Source organism: Equus quagga, chromosome 11 (assembly GCF_021613505.1).
Source record: "Equus quagga isolate Etosha38 chromosome 11, UCLA_HA_Equagga_1.0, whole genome shotgun sequence".
Classification (NCBI taxonomy): domain Eukaryota; kingdom Metazoa; phylum Chordata; class Mammalia; order Perissodactyla; family Equidae; genus Equus; species Equus quagga.
In genome coordinates, this window is record NC_060277.1 from 46,666,075 (window position 1) to 46,679,351 (window position 13,277).

The window sequence follows — 13,277 nt, forward strand, 5'->3', positions numbered from 1 at the left end:
CCGCAAAGTTTGTTTCTCTGCTAAGGTTATTAAAAAAAGTACTAATTTATAACCATAGAAATGATGTTACTCATTCTTAGTACTATTTTAGTAATTTTTAATAAAGCTAGCTAAAGGGTTTCCTAGAATGGCATCGTATATATAAGGAGCATAACAATTTTACATTCCTTTTAAGAATTGATCCCCCTAGACTTTACTTTTAAACTTTTGCTTTTTTTGCCTTTAGTTGATTTCCAGAGCACTGAAATGGTTGTTCTGAAGGATTTGTCCTGCTGTATTGTTGCTGTTTGGGGAATAAATTTGCCAGACTGCTCACTCTGTCATGCCAGAAGTAGCCTTATCCTTTGTGTTACTATTTTACAGGGATAAAAAAAAATTTGTATTTACTTATATTTTACTGTTTTATTATATCATAGACCTTCTTTCTGGGATTATTTTCTTTCTTCCTGAAACTTCCCTTTAGAAGTTCCTTTAGTAAAAGTCTTTTGGTTGTTATTTATCTTTGTTTTAACCTTACTCTTGAAGAATAGCTTTGCTAGATTTACTATTCTAGGATAACAGTTATTTTCTCTTAAGCTTTTGAAGATCTTATTTGACTTTCTCTGTCTTCTATTGTTGCTATTAAATAATAAAAAAAACTAGTGATGATAGAGTACTCATGTGCTGGTCTTTGCACACTAAGCACTTTGGTTTATCACTTCATTTAATCCTGATACATTTATGACAATATGCCACTATTATTCTCATTTTGTCTAGTGGAGAAACAGAGGCACAAACAGTTAGGATACAGAATAAGTGAGGAAGACCCGATTTCATCCCAGGAGCTCTGATTCTAGAGCCGTTTTTAACACACTGCCACAGCCAAGCAAGTACTTAAAAAGAATGAGAGATAAATAACATTAATAAACATTAAAGTTATTTTACAATATAGTAATTAAAACAGGGGGGCATTTTTTTCTGGATGGAGAGATGAGTAGACTAATCATTACTATTAGACCATAATTACTAAGTAGTATTAACATGCTGTGTTTGTTTTCTCTTCTATAAAATGAGAGCAATAACAGTACTTGCCTCATAGAGTGGTTGTGAAGAATAAGTGAGTGTATACATACACACACATATAACTTAAAAGTGAAAAAATATTTGTTGTCATTAGCAGTATTAAAATAAAAGAGAAAAGCATGGAAACCAACCCTACTATGGATCAGAATATAGTATCTGATTACAGTGATGGAGGGGAAAGGATGGACTGTTAAATAAATGGTGCTGGCATAGTTTGGTGCAGTATATAGAAAACAGAAATTTTGATCTATCTTTTTAAAAAAAATCTACATCCAAACAGTAAAAATAATACCAGACATAGAGGGTAACTATTTTCTAAATCCATGATATTGTTAGAAGAAATTTTTTTTTTTAAAGATTGGCACCTGAGTTAACAACTGTTGCCAATCTTCTTTTTTTTGTTTTTCTTCTTTTTTCCTTTTTTTCCCGCTTTTTCTCCCCAAATCCCCCCAGTACATAGTTGTATATTTTAGTTGTGGGTCCTTCTAGTTGTGGCATGTGGAACGCTGCCTCAGCATGGCATGATGAGCGGTGCCATGTCTGTGCCCAGGATCCGAACCAGTGAAACCCTGGGCCGCCGAAGTGGAGCGCCTGAACTTAACCACTTGGCCACGGGGCCGGCCCCATAAATTTTTGATTAATAGTTAAATAAATGTATGTGGAAAGACTGTAATAAGCATACCATCAAGGGCAGAAACTATAAATTAAAAGATGGAAAGATCTGACTACCTAAAAAATTAAAATTCCTTTTGTAAAGACAAAGAAGAACACTGTATAAATGAACTGTATAAATGATCAATGGCATAGTATACTTGAGTGGGGAAGCTTTATGCAACATATATAACAAAAGTTAATATTCTTAATATGTAAAGAGCTCATGTGAAATAATATAGAATTGGACCATTAATAATAGAGAAATGAACCAAATAATGTGTAATCTTCCAGAAAGAATTACAAATGACCAAGAGACATAGAAAAAGATTCCAAGCTTCACTAGTAATCAAAAAAATGCAAATATAAATTGAGATTCCAGTTTTCACTCGTGAATTTTGGGTAATTATAGAAGATAGTCCAAGGACAAATACAATAATATACAAATAACCACAATGGAAGAAAAATAACTGACTTACAAAGTATTTTCTTGGATCAGAAGAAAGAGAGAGACCTCATCTCTGTTGTGATATCAGGACGTAGTGGTTTGAGACTCTGAATAATAGACATAATATTGACAAGAAGTGGGAAATGAGGGAAAGTTTATTGCCCTCTCTTCTGAGAAGTTCGGTCATGGGAGGGAAGAAAGATAACTAACTATAGATTGGGTTTTGTCCTGGTCAAGGGATGTGGTTTTAAAATCAAGGAGTCCTGAGAATCCTTGGAGACAGGAATGGGCCACTGAAGAAGGAGAAATTGAAGCTGTTAATATAGAGAGGTAAAGTTGAAGCAGTAAGATCCGTAGGGAAATCAGAAGCAAGGAGGCAAGAATACTTCTCAGAAATAGAAGAAAAGAAGTAGATGTACGAAGATTTTTAAATTTTTAAGCATGGAGGAGAACTGAGAAAGCTGATTGTTCTCACTCAGTTGCATTAATCTTAGTGAGGTAGTGACTGGTAAGAGATTCAGTGCTCGTGGGACAAGGAGAGTGGAAAAAGGTTTGTAAAAGCTGCTTTGGGATCATGTTGGGGACCAATAAGCAATGAAAACAGATAATGCAGGCCTTGACTGAGGGCCTGGCTGAGACTCCACAGCGTGGATTTCTGTGCGAAGTGGAGTGCGGGAGTTATTCAGAGTGAGGGAGAGCAGGGGGACAAGGGAGTCTAGCGAGGTGGTGAGTGTGCCACTGACATAACTGTGTGGCATACAGAGGTGAAGCTAGGAAGAGTGAATTAGGAGGAAAGGTCTCTGACACGTGGAAATGTACGCTTTTATATAGAAAAACTTGTTGAAGCTGAGAGTCAGGAGTCTTCCTTGGTTTTGGAAATGTTCTATGAAAATGATTGAGTTTAGATAAGAGATTTAGGTTGGACATACAGAATAGGTAATCTACAAGAAGGTGTGGGTTTAAGTCTTAAGGAAACAGACTTCACCATGAAGAGGTAGGGCCTCCGTGAACTTTAAAAAACCAGACCTCTGCTCAGCAGCTTTGTATTAACTGCTGGTTTGCAATGCAGTGTAGCGCCTAAAGGCTATTCAGTCTTTTCACTAGTTTATTATTCTGGTTAATTTTTATAAAACCTTTCTATTGTATGAGACCTTATTTTTAGTCTTGGAACTTGGTGTTTGTTACTCAAAGGTATATGCTTAAAGGTATATATAATAATCTGTAGTATGATAGGAAAGAATCAGTTATAAACTCAAAGCTTACTTGAACCGTCAGACTACCATATCATCAGGCAGATCGGAGTGCCAGTCTCCCCTCTCCAATTTACCAGGTGCCCAAGGCTTCCCTCATCTATAAAACTGTACCTTGATATTAAATGAGAAAATATATAAAATTACATTCATCCAACAAATATTTGTTGAGCACTTGTAGGTACTATGGCAATATAATGAGTTTAATTTTGGACTTTCCCATTTGAAGTACATTCAAATAAAATTATCCAGCTGGCCGTGGGATATACAAGTCTGAATTTCACAGAAGTAGACTAGAAATGCACATTTGGGAGTCATTGTATATAGCTGGTGATTCAAACCCTTAGTATGATTGAGATTCCATCAGGATACACACAGACACACACACACACCCCCCCATTTGCAGTAGGCCAAGGACAGAGTCATGGGAAACACCAATGTTTAAGTGGTAAGGATTCCACAAGGGAAAAAGAATAAATGATCAGAGGTTTAGGAGAAGGCGTAGAAAAGTATGATATCACAGAAGTCTAGAGAATGAAGTTTCAAGAAAAAAGACAAACAGAAGTAGTGGCCAGGCAGCAAAGAACTCTAATAAATTAAGGATTGAGAACAGCGTTCATTGGATTTTCAGTCAGGAAATACTTTAACTTTAGAACAGTGATTCCAGTAGAGTTGTGAGGGCAGAAGGTAAACTATACGGGATTGAGAAGTAAATAAGAGATCAACTGTGAACTATTATTTCAGGTACATTAAATGGAAAGGATAGAAAAAAACATGGGATCAAGAGAGAACTTTCTCTCTTTAATCAGAGATTCAAACTCAGTTATCAGATAAGAGGAGGAACTTGTTGATAAAAAGGAGTTGTAAATACAAGAGAGGAGCTGGTTGAGAAGGAAGGGGTGAGAATGTGGGCACCAGTGGTAAGTTACCTTTAACACGAAGAGGAGCACCCTGTCCACTGATGCCTAAGGAGTGGAGCCAAAGATAGAGATGGGAGTGAGGGACAGAACAGCTGAGGGAGATCATGCATTATGCCCTCACCGTGCCAGACGGGGGAGACAAGTGCAGAGGTCAAGATTTAAAAAGCCTAGGGAAGGCTAGGATTAGCCATTGGGTGTAATAGAAATGGAAGCTGACCAAGGGCTAATGAAAGGATCACAACTAGGGTGGCAGTGGGAGTCCAGCCGAGGACGGAGACCATAAATCTGTTGTAGCAAGGATGTTCATGGCCATATGGCTTTCCCTGGCAGCTCTCAGATACTTGGGTTATCAATAATGTTAGTTTTCCTTCCCTTGGATGGATAGGTGGATGTGTGATCATGTGAATAAAGGGTCAGACAAGTAAGGTAATATCAGAAATAAAATTCCACTGTGTATACTTCAAAGCTCAAAGCCTTTCAGTGTTTGGCCGTGAATGTAGAACAAAAGCCAGAATTCTAGACTAGAATTTTGGGGTTTCCAGCATAAAATGCTGACCTTGTCTTTCACTATATCCTTGCATGTATCACCACATTAGAGCCAAATAGGGCTTCTGTCCATTTTTTGAAGAATTTTTTCTTTCTCAATTTTCACCGCAGTTATTTTGCTTCTGCTGTCTACTCAGCCTGTACAATCCTACATCTTTACTTTTGAAATCATAACTATTTATTTATTTTTATTGCAGTAACATTGGTTTATAACATTCTATAAATTTCAGGTGTACATCGTTACATATTTTGATTTCTGTGTAGATTACGTCATGTTCACCACCCAAAGATTACTATCCATCGCCACACACATGTGCCTAATCATCCCTTTTTCTCTCCCCCGTCGCCCTTCCCCTCTGGTAACCACCAATCCAATCTCTGTCTCTATGTGTTTGTTTGTTGTTGTTATAACTATTTATTAAAACTTAGTTCATTTGCTACCTGGTCTGTGAGCTATCTGTGCTTTTAACATGTATCATTTCTTGTTTATGCCACTTTTACATTACTTTTCATTTATTTTGTAATATTTTAGTTTCCACTAAATTTTAAATTCCTTGATGATAGGGACCACATATTTGTCCTCTTTGTATTATTTCACAGTGCCAACACAATGCTTTTTCTATAGTAAGCATGCAGTAAATATTTGCTGAACAGACATTGCATTACATATTTATACTAAGTAGCAAGATAGGAACTTCAAAAGAAAATAATGTTTTGCCTTTTCTATAGGTTAATTTTAAAGGTTTATTTTTAAATGTTATTTCATTAACCTCTTCTAATGTGAATGTTTTATCCCATAGGTATGGCATGAATTGCCTTATTCAGTTTGAAGACTTTGCCAATATAAATGCATTTCGTCTCCTGAACAAGTATCAAAACCAGTATTGCACATTCAATGATGATATACAAGGTAATAAAACTTTTATTGCATATAGATCGAGAACTTATTGTCCTGTAATTAGTTCATAATGGTATAATGCTTCAAATTCAGTAAGTATATGCTAGATATCTATGAAATGCCAGGGATTATTCTTGATGACTTAATGCATTATTTCTCGTTTAATTTCATATATTTGAGGAAAGTACTCTATGACTCTAGAATGTACCATATTATCCATGAGCTAGAGAATGAGCTCCCTGAAATCTGTAAAATCCTCAGTGATTATGGCTAAACAGAGAATGAAATGTATGAAAATATATTGTTCATTGTTTAAAAATAAGAGCATAATACTGCTCTCTTCAGCCTTTATCTCAATCAGCCACGATTTCTAAGCTTCACTCCAACAAAAGCTGCAGTGTATACAAGGTACTGCATTTTACTATTCGTCTTTTTTTTAATTGAGGTAACATTGGTTTATAATATTATATAAATTTCAGCTGTACATCATTATATTTCTGCAGTGTATACAATGTACTGCATTTTGCTATTTTTCTTTTTATTGAGGTAACATTGGCTTATAACATTATATGAATTTCAGGTGTACATTAGTATATTTCTATTTCTCTGTAGACTACATTGTGTTCACCACTCAAAGACTAATTACTATCCATCACCATATACATGTGCCCTATTACCCATTTTGCCCTTCTCCCTCCCTGTTCCCCTCTGGTAACCACCAATCTAATCTCTATATCTATGTGTTTGTTGTTGTTGTTTACTTCCACTTATGAGTGAAATCGTATGGTATCTGACTTTCTCTGTGTGACTTATTTTACTTAGCATAATACCCTCAAGGTCCATCCACGTTGTTGCAAATGGCAAGATTTCATCTTTATTTATGGCTGAATAGCATTTCATTGTGTATATATTTTACATCTTCTTTATCCACTCATCCATTGATGGACACAGGTTGTTTCCAAGTCTTGGCTATTGTGAATAATGCTGCAATGAACTTAGGAATGCATATATCTTTTCAACTTAGTATTTCCATGGTTTTTGGATAAATATCCATAAGTTGAATAGCTGGATAATATGGTATCTCTATTTTTAATTTTTTGAGGAATTTCCATACTTTTTCCCATAGTGGCTGCACCAGTTTACACTCCCACCAACAGTGTATAAGAGTTCCCTTTTCTCCACATCCTCTCCAACACATGTTATTTCCTGACTTGTTAATTATAGCCATTGTGATGGGCATGAGGTAATATCTCATTGTAATTTTGATTTGCATTTCCCTAATAATTAGTGATGTTGAACATCTTTTCATGTGCCTGTTGGCCATCTGTATATCTTCTTTGGGAAAATGTCTGTTCAGATCCTTTGCCCACTTTATAATTGCATTGTTTATTTTTTTGGTTGTTGAGTTTTATGAGTTCTTTATATATTTTGGATATTAACCTGCTGTCAGCTATATCAAACTAAAAAGCTTCTGCACAGCAAAGGGAACCATCAACAAAATGAGAAGGCAGCCTAACAATTGGAGAAGATATTTCCAAATCATATTTGTCTTTTTTTTTTTTTTTTTTTTAGGAAGATTAGCCCTGAGCTAACATCTGCTGCCAATCCTCCTCTTTTTGCTCAGGAAGACTGGCCCTGAACTAACATCCATGCCCATCTTCCTCCACTTTATATGTGGGACGCCCACCACAGCTTGGCTGCTAAGTGGTGCCATGTCTGCTGCCAGGATCCTAACTGGCCAACCCCAGGGCGCCAAAGCGGGATGTGTGCACTTAACAGCTGCGCCACCGGGCTGGCCCCTCATATTTGTCTTTAACTGACTGTAGATGCTTAGCTACCTGCTTTTGTCTAAGTAACCTGTTTGGTTTTTTTTTCCTTCTTTAAGCCCTTCTTTTTCAGTCCTCTCTAGATCCACACCCATCGAACCCCTTCCTCCCATCTGAAGCCTTGCCATGAGAATATTACTGATCCTGTTCCATTAAGGGCAGGTGGAGGGAAGTGCACAGGCAGAGATCCTAAGGAGGAAGACCATAATGAGTTTCAGCAATTTGAGAGAAGATCACAAATGGCTTCCATTTCACTAATTCCAGTGGCCACTTTTCAGTGTTTATCTTACTTGAATTCTCAGCAGCATTTGACATGGTTGACCTCACCTTCTTCCTTGAAATACTCTTTTATTGACTTCCATGTCACAGAACTCTGCTGACTTTCTTCCTACCTCTTTGGACTTTCACTTTTTTTTTTTTTCCAGATTCCTCCTTTTCTGACTAGCTGTTAAATGACAGAACACTTCAATACTCAGTCCCAGGCCCTTTTCTCTGTGTTCTATTGTATCCTCTTAGATATATACTCCAAGGCCACACATTCCATTAACGGATTAATATCTCTAGCCCAGATGTCTTTGAATTCCAGGTCCGTATACCATTTGGTAATTTAAAATCTCCCCTTGGATATCTCAAAGTTATCTCATATTCAACCTCCCCAAAATCAAACTCTTATTTCCCCACCAAACTTGCCCTTCTTCCAGTGTTCTCCTTCTCAGTGAATTCCTCATATCTCTTCTTCACCTCTCCCTACCCAATACAGTTTGTCATTAAATCCTCCTGATTTTCTATCATAAAGATCTGTGTCTTCCATAGATTTTCCTCCATTATCCTAATGTAAGTTACTATCATCTCTCCTAAACAATGGATATTTTCCTAAGAAATCTTTCCGCATTTACTCTTGCTTCCCCTTCTTGTCTGTTCTCTGAGTAGTATTGCTACACTTTGCCAGAGCTAGAACTAGGTGCTGAGGATTTAGTGGTGAACAAGCCAAAGTTTTCTTTTTGGTATAGATATCTAGTTATATCATCCCTTCCTCAGAATACTTTGATGGTTTTCCCCTGCACTTGGGATAAAGATCAAAATCCTGAATTTGGCTAAAAATGCATGGTTTGATTCCTACCTCACTCTCCAGCCTGGTTATTTTTCCCATTCTAGCTATAGCAGCCTTTTTCAGGTCCAGAAATGAGCCAGGCTTCTTCCTATTACAGCGTCTATCCAAATGCTGATCCCTCTTCCTCGAATACTCTTTCCTCCCCTCTTCAGATCTCATCTCACTCATGACATTCCTCAGAAAAATCTCCCAGATCCCCGTGTCTAGGTCAAAGCTACCTATTATAGGCTTTCAGAGCACTATTTATTTTTCCCTTGCGGCACTTATCACAGTAGCAGTATTATATATTTATGTAACGTTAAAAATCAATGTCTCCCACCCCACTAAATTTTAAGCTCTGTGAAGGGCAAGGACCATGTCTGATTTGCACATCACCGTATCCCTTATTGTTAACACAGTGCCTATCCCATGGAGGATACTTAATGTTAACGGGATGAATGAGTGTAATATGTCTAAAGCAGGGACTGGCGAACTATGGCTTATAGGTCAAATCCAGCCCACTGTCTGTTTTTGTGAAATTTGATTGCAACACAGCGTGTCCATTTGTTTATGTGTTGTTTATGATTGCTTTTTTTGCTGTAACAGCAGAGTTAAGTCTGGAACAGACACCATATGATCACAAACCCTAAACTATTGACTATCTGGTCATTTATAGAAAGAGTTTGCTGAGCTCTGGTCTAAAGGATTGCGTTTGCAAGAGTTGGTGAGAGTTGAACTAAGGAGTTAGGTTGGCTGAAGTGGGTTTGCATTTTGGAGAGATCACTCACACTGTTTGTGGTGTAGAGAATAGATTGAATGGAGCAAATTTAAAGGCTGTTGTGGGGCCAGCCCCATGGCCGAGTGGTTAAGTTCGCGTGCTCCGCTTCAGTGGCCCTGGGTTTTGCCAGTTCAAATCCTGGGCGTGGACATGGCACCACTCATCAAGCCATGCTGAGGCGGCGTCCCACATGCCACAACTAGAAGGACCCACAACTAATAAATACACAACTATGTACTGGGGGCTTTGGGGAGAAAAAGGAAAGATAAAATCTTAAAAGCTGTTGCCTACATGATGATTGTGCCTTGTTCTAAAAAAATGCTGGTGAAGATAGAGAGAAATAGACAGATGATTGGTTGTTGATGGTTAAGGTGAGGAAAGAGCCAAGGATAGAGCCTAGGGTTTTGCCTGGAAGAAGTGGAGGAATGGCAGGGGGGTAACTGAGAAAGAGAACATGAGAGACATTCTAACATGTACATGTTAAGATCCTGGACTCTGGAGTCAGACTGATTTGCTTTGCCCCTTACTAGCTGTGGACATTCATCGATTTACTTAACCTCTCTGAGTTTTAATTTCTCATCTATAGTAGAAAATTATGTAATAGCTTCTATCTTTTTCTTTGAAACAAGGCATAGGACCAGAGGTTTGACGAGAATAAAGGAGGTCTGAGAGAAGTGCTGTAGAGAACTAGAGAGCAACTGACTGTGAAACCCAAAAGGGTTCAGTAACGGGTGCTGAGGATCCAGTTGAAATTGAATACCACAAGTATCTCATGACACCGGGCTGAGCAGCTTGAGTTCAAGAGCTTAGGAAAAGCCATGGGTGAGATGGGCAGTTGGATTTATCTGTGCTGGATATTTTACTATATTTGGTCAAAGAAAGAACGATGAGATAAGAGCTCAAGTTAAAGTGATGACCATAGCACTAAGCTGATTAGGGAAGGAAGTGAAGATACAAGGATGGGTAAATAGCACAAAAGGCCTAGATGTTCCCATGAGGTTAAAGAGTAGAGATAATGAGGGTAATTGAATAAAGAACTGGAAAGGTAGGAGATTGTAACCCTAAGTTGAAGATACAATGTGTAATGATAAAGTGCCTTCCATGCCACAAACACAGGCTTTGTAGATCAGTGTCTCTGAGTCACTCATCAACTCAGTTTGCAGTGGTCTCTGAAAACGCACCAGTCAACTGTTGATCAAATCTATAATGTCCTTTCTTTAATATTCTGTATCTTTTGATTTTGTGGGTCCCACAAAAATGTCCATATATGTTAAAGACCAGTATTACATAGTTTTCAATAATTATACAGAATTAATAGGCATCAGAGTTCAGTTTAAGAAAGAGAATGTTAAGTCTAAATCATCAAACAAAATGAGCAATTAGGATTTAGGGTCAGAATTCCTATCAACTAAGTATGAAAATTTAGAGGTCAAGACCTGGGTTGCATCAGAATTAAAGTCAAGAGCACAGGAAATTTGAGGCAGATGCCATGTCAAGAGCAAGAGCACTCATGTGGAGTTGCCCTCAGGATCCACAGAGTACTCCCCCCAGCAGGTCAGCAAAGCGGAGGCATTAAGTAACTCGTTTGTCACCCCAACTAATCTGTCCTAAAACATAATCTGCACACGTATAGTCTACCTGTTTGCACGTAGGAGTTTGGAGTATATTACCATAGCCAACAAAAAGTTTTGAGAAAAATAGTCCTAATCTCTCTGACTAGAGAGAATTTTTGGCAAGTTATTGGGGTTCTGACTAGAAATGACTAAACCGTTTTGTGCATTTCTCCATACCAAAATAGTGTCCTTAGTAACACATTTTCCCCATATGTTTCTATTTTACCTTTTTAACCTTATGTTTTTACCATTTTGCCCACAAATGTAATACTTTCCCCACTGGGGGTGTAGAAATTGCATTCCAGTGCCAACAAAAATAAATATGTAACTATTACAGCCTTACCATGTAAATAAATGTTTTTATGCTGGACCCTTGGGAGAACTTCTTTTTTTTTTTTAACAGATGTGTTATTTAAAGATATTATTTTATGGAAGTATTTGATTTTAAAGAATACTTAAAATGTTACTATATTAGCGATCTAAAATAATCTTAAGTAATAGAGATTTTGGTTCAAAATTTATTTAGAACTTAATGCATTCTAATTATAAATTATTTTTAACTGGAAAAAATGTGCGAGTTAAATCTATTAAGAAATTGGACATTTAATTATATAATCTGGAGCCCATCAGAATTCAGCGAATTCAGATCAAAGGAATAAGGTCTCATCCTCTAGTCATTTAAAATTAGCTACGAAAAGAGATTTTTCTTCTCATTATGGCTTCTCTGGAATGGCTGTTCTCTAACATGACATCCTAAATGTTTTACATAGAAATTTTAGCCATAATAAACTAGTTTGATTGTTAAGATTTTTTAAAATAAGGTAAATGTAGCCTAATCTTATATTAAATGCTTTGATAATTGAAAAGATCAAAATCAGACATAGTAGAACAGACATTTCACAAAAGAAGGAATACCATTGGCCAGAAAACAAGTTTTAAAGTTTAACCACACCGCTATGTTTTATTTATTTATTTATTTATTTTTTGAGGAAGATTAGCCCTGAGCTAACTACTGCCAGTCCTCCTCTTTTTGCTGAGGAAGACTGGCCCTGAGCCAACATCCATCCCCATCTTCCTCTACTTTATATGTGGGACACCTACCACAGCATGGCTTTTGCCAAGTGGTGCCATGGCTGTACCCGGGATCCAAATCAGTGAACCCCGGGCCGCCAAGAAGTGGAACATGCGAACTTAACCGCTGCACCACTGGGCTGGTCTCTAACCACACCACTATGTTTTAAAAAGCATATTAAACAAGTGAGAAACTGATTTGCCCTATCAAGCTGGCAAAGATTTTATTATAATCCCAACTATTAATGATATTTTAAGAAAATGTGCACTCTCATACAGTGATGGTGGAAATATAAAAATGTAAATTGGTACCACTCTTGGGGAGACAATATATGTCAAAAACTTTAGAAACATTCAGATCTTTGATTCAATAATTCTATTTTTAGAAATTTATCCTGAGCAAATAAAGGGGTACAAAACAAATGTATAAGGATATTTATTTATTGATTTTTAAAATTGAGATGTAATTGACATATAATATTGTATTAGTTTTATGCGTGTAGCATAATGATTTGAAATATGTATATATTGCAAAATAATCACCATAACTCTAGTTAACATCCATCACCACACATAGTTACAAGTTCTTCTTCTTGTGATAAGAACTTTTAAGATTTACTCTTTTACCACCTTTCAAATATACTGTACAGTATTAACTATAGTTACCATGCTGTACATTACATCCCCAAGACTTATTTATGTTGTAACTGGAAGTTTTGTACCTTTTGACTGCCTTCCTTCATTCTCCCCACTCCCCAGCCCCCTCCTCTGGCAGTCACTAATCTGTTCTCTATATCAATGAGTTGAGTTTTTTGTTTCTGTTTTACATTCCACAAATACGTGAGATCGTACGGTATTTGTCTTTCTGTGTTTGATTTATTTCACTTAGCATAATGCCCTCAAGGTCCATCCCTATTGTTACAAATGGTAGGATTTCTTTCTTTTTTGTGGATGAATAATATTCCATTGTGTGTGTGTATATATATATATCTGTATATATATACAGATATATGTAGCTATATATAGATGTATATATATTCCATTGTGTGTATATATATATACACACCATATACACATTGTGTGTGTGTATATATATCTGTATGTATATAGATATATGTAGCTAT

The 13,277-nt window shown here is 36.8% G+C and overlaps 1 protein-coding gene across 1 annotated transcript in view; it reads left to right on the forward strand.

Annotated features, from left to right (window-relative positions):
- ME1 (malic enzyme 1) overlaps nucleotides 1-13,277 on the forward strand; it is a 174,686-nt gene that overhangs the window by 121,950 nt on the left and 39,459 nt on the right. The window contains exon 7 of the mRNA XM_046675226.1: nucleotides 5,678-5,787. Within this exon, the coding sequence (XP_046531182.1) occupies nucleotides 5,678-5,787 (110 nt within the window). The remainder of the gene's footprint in view (nucleotides 1-5,677; nucleotides 5,788-13,277) is intronic.